The following is a 2,451-nucleotide window of genomic DNA, read 5'->3' as shown; positions in this document are numbered from 1 at the left end:
CCCTCCCCCCCCTCCCCCCCCTCCCCCCCTCCCCCTCACCAGGGCAAATCCCGATCCACAGAGACACTGATAGCCCTGGAAAGTGTTGATACACGAGGAGTTGGATTCACTGGAAGACGGCGTGAGAGGGGAAAGGATGGGGGGGGGAGGTACGGGGGGGAAGAAGAACCACGAATGAGTGAAGCTGATGCCAAGGATAAAAGGGGTATGTATGTATGTATGCAGCTCCTACCTGACACGGCATTTGATAAACCCCTCGCCGTACGGTCCAGCACACTCGTCGTCACTGACCCAGTTCTCGTTGCAGATATCAGGTTCGTGGCCGGTTGGGAAGGCGGCGCACAACGCGCGCAGTACGGCACCCGCCTTCAGGGAGCCGCGGTACTGAGCGCCGTTAATACGGATCTGGTGGTGGTTGATAGTTGGTAGTTGGAAGTTGAAGTAGGGTGGGGGGTTACAAGGGCTCCGATCCTTTATGATAACGCAGGATGCGAGATGACGATGATGATGATGATGATGAACATTTGCCAACCCCAAGTCAAGCGGAGTGTTGTGTGTGTATGCGTGTATGTGTGTATGCGTGTATGTCTGTTACACAAGAAAACGCCATTTTTTCCACTGTGTAGGAAACCTCGGTTGCGTTACCCGTTGCCCAGATAGAGGTGTGTAACAAGTGCAACCCCCCCCACACACGAGCCCCCTTAGGGGGGGACCACACGAGCCCCCTTAGCGCCGCAATATGCGCCGCAATGCCATCAGCTTCGTCAGCTGGCAAGCTTAGGGAAAGGTCAACTGGAAGGTAAGTCTGTCTGTCTGTCAGTGAATCTGTCAGGAGGGAGGGAGGGAAGGCTCTGTGGAAAGGAAAGGCAGTAACCGGACAACCCCCCCAGAAGAAAACCCTTCCGCCTCAACCCCCTTTCCCCCCCCTCCACACACACACAAATACACACACAAACACACACACCGTGGGCTCAATGACGACCGGCTTTATCGGCGGCGTGGTGTTATTGCCAAACTGCGCCATCAGCTCCTCCTGCGGCATATTCAGTACGACAATATCAGTGTACGAACGATAGCCACATCTACACGGTAGTACATTGGTGGTGTTAAAGAAGCTGTTGTTCTCACAGCCCGCGGGTGGGGTCGCTGATACCGGAACACCCACACCCCTTATCGGTCAACATCATCTTCGAAGAGACATGAATGCATTAGTCGTACACACCAAATGCTCAGTTGATTACGACATACATACCTATATATATACCTACATACATACACACACATGAAGTTATGATTTCAACCACCGCAAACAACCCCCAACTACTCACTCACGCAGGAACGGAAATATCGGGAATCCCCCAAAGACACAAAACCGAAAGAAAAGAAAGCACAGACTCGCCACCTTTAAGAGAGCACAAGCCCCTAAGCACGTACTTCAAGTATTGGAATTATTCCGTCGGTCTCGGTAAAGTTCGTTGAACAAGCCTCCCATTTCGTTTTACTGGCGGCTTGGTAAGCGGCTTCCACGGCGTCGTACACCTGTACGAACAGCGGTTGAGCGGTTGGACCGGGCAGTTGGGTCAGGCGCTCATTGCTTTGTGGCCAAACAATGTCCAAACCCCAAAATAAAATCCTAAATCCCGTTCAGATCCAATACTACTATCCGATATTATCCCTTACACGTTGTGTGATACACAGTGGCCTGAACCCCCTCCGCCCCCCGCCAATCCCTGCATGTATATGTTTGAGTGTGTGCGTGTATGTGTGCACGCGCGCGCGCGTCTTTATGCGCAGAAACCTCGACCCGAGCCCCTGACCGGCAGAAGAGAGGAAACTAGTGCCACAGCTACAGCCATCAGCTGCAGGGAGGGGGAACCCGGTCCCTGACCGGACGATGCTGCTGCTGCTGGTGATGATGATGATGGCGATCGTAATGGTGACGATAACAACGTTGACAATGCTGATGCTGACAAGGGTGAGGGCGAGGGTGAGGGGGATAATGTTGCCCCCCTCTACCTGGACACACCCATGGTTAGCAGCACCCACACTCAGTGACGTGAAGTGGAGTGAAGGGAAGTAATCCTAGGCCGCGGCGATTGGAATGTGGTGAGGCGGTAGAGAAAGGATGCTGGCTGAGTTTGCATGCATGTCTGTGTGTGTGTGTGTGCGTGTGTGTGTGTGTGTGTGTGTGTGTGCCTCCAGCGTGTACAGTGATGCACACACGTCTACATAACAGCCGGATATACAGACAGATGGACTCCAGGGCTCCTTCCTATCATCATTTTACACCCACCTCACCTCACCTCACCTCACCTCCACAAACCACACCCCACACTACCGTGGACTTCCACCCCAACCCACCTTGCCCGCGCACTCGGCCGTGAACTGCCCCTGGGCCATGCTGCAGTTGCTGAACAGCCGCGACATGAACTCCCACCACAGGTAGCCCCC

At 54.0% G+C, this 2,451-nt stretch overlaps 1 protein-coding gene across 1 annotated transcript in view; it reads right to left on the bottom strand.

The window, feature by feature from the left end:
• Positions 1-2,451, bottom strand: part of VOLCADRAFT_119519 (uncharacterized protein) — a gene marked incomplete at both ends in the record, with an annotated part of 13,193 nt that overhangs the window by 4,512 nt on the left and 6,230 nt on the right. Inside the window, 5 exons of the mRNA XM_002956743.1 lie at positions 40-109; positions 233-405; positions 965-1,033; positions 1,435-1,539; positions 2,309-2,410. Coding sequence (XP_002956789.1) covers positions 40-109; positions 233-405; positions 965-1,033; positions 1,435-1,539; positions 2,309-2,410 — 519 coding nt within the window. The remainder of the gene's footprint in view (positions 1-39; positions 110-232; positions 406-964; positions 1,034-1,434; positions 1,540-2,308; positions 2,411-2,451) is intronic.

The sequence above is a fragment of the Volvox carteri genome, assembly GCF_000143455.1.
Source record: "Volvox carteri f. nagariensis unplaced genomic scaffold VOLCAscaffold_65, whole genome shotgun sequence".
Taxonomy (NCBI): Eukaryota; Viridiplantae; Chlorophyta; class Chlorophyceae; order Chlamydomonadales; family Volvocaceae; genus Volvox; species Volvox carteri.
This window is presented reverse-complemented; position numbering and strand designations above follow the sequence as displayed.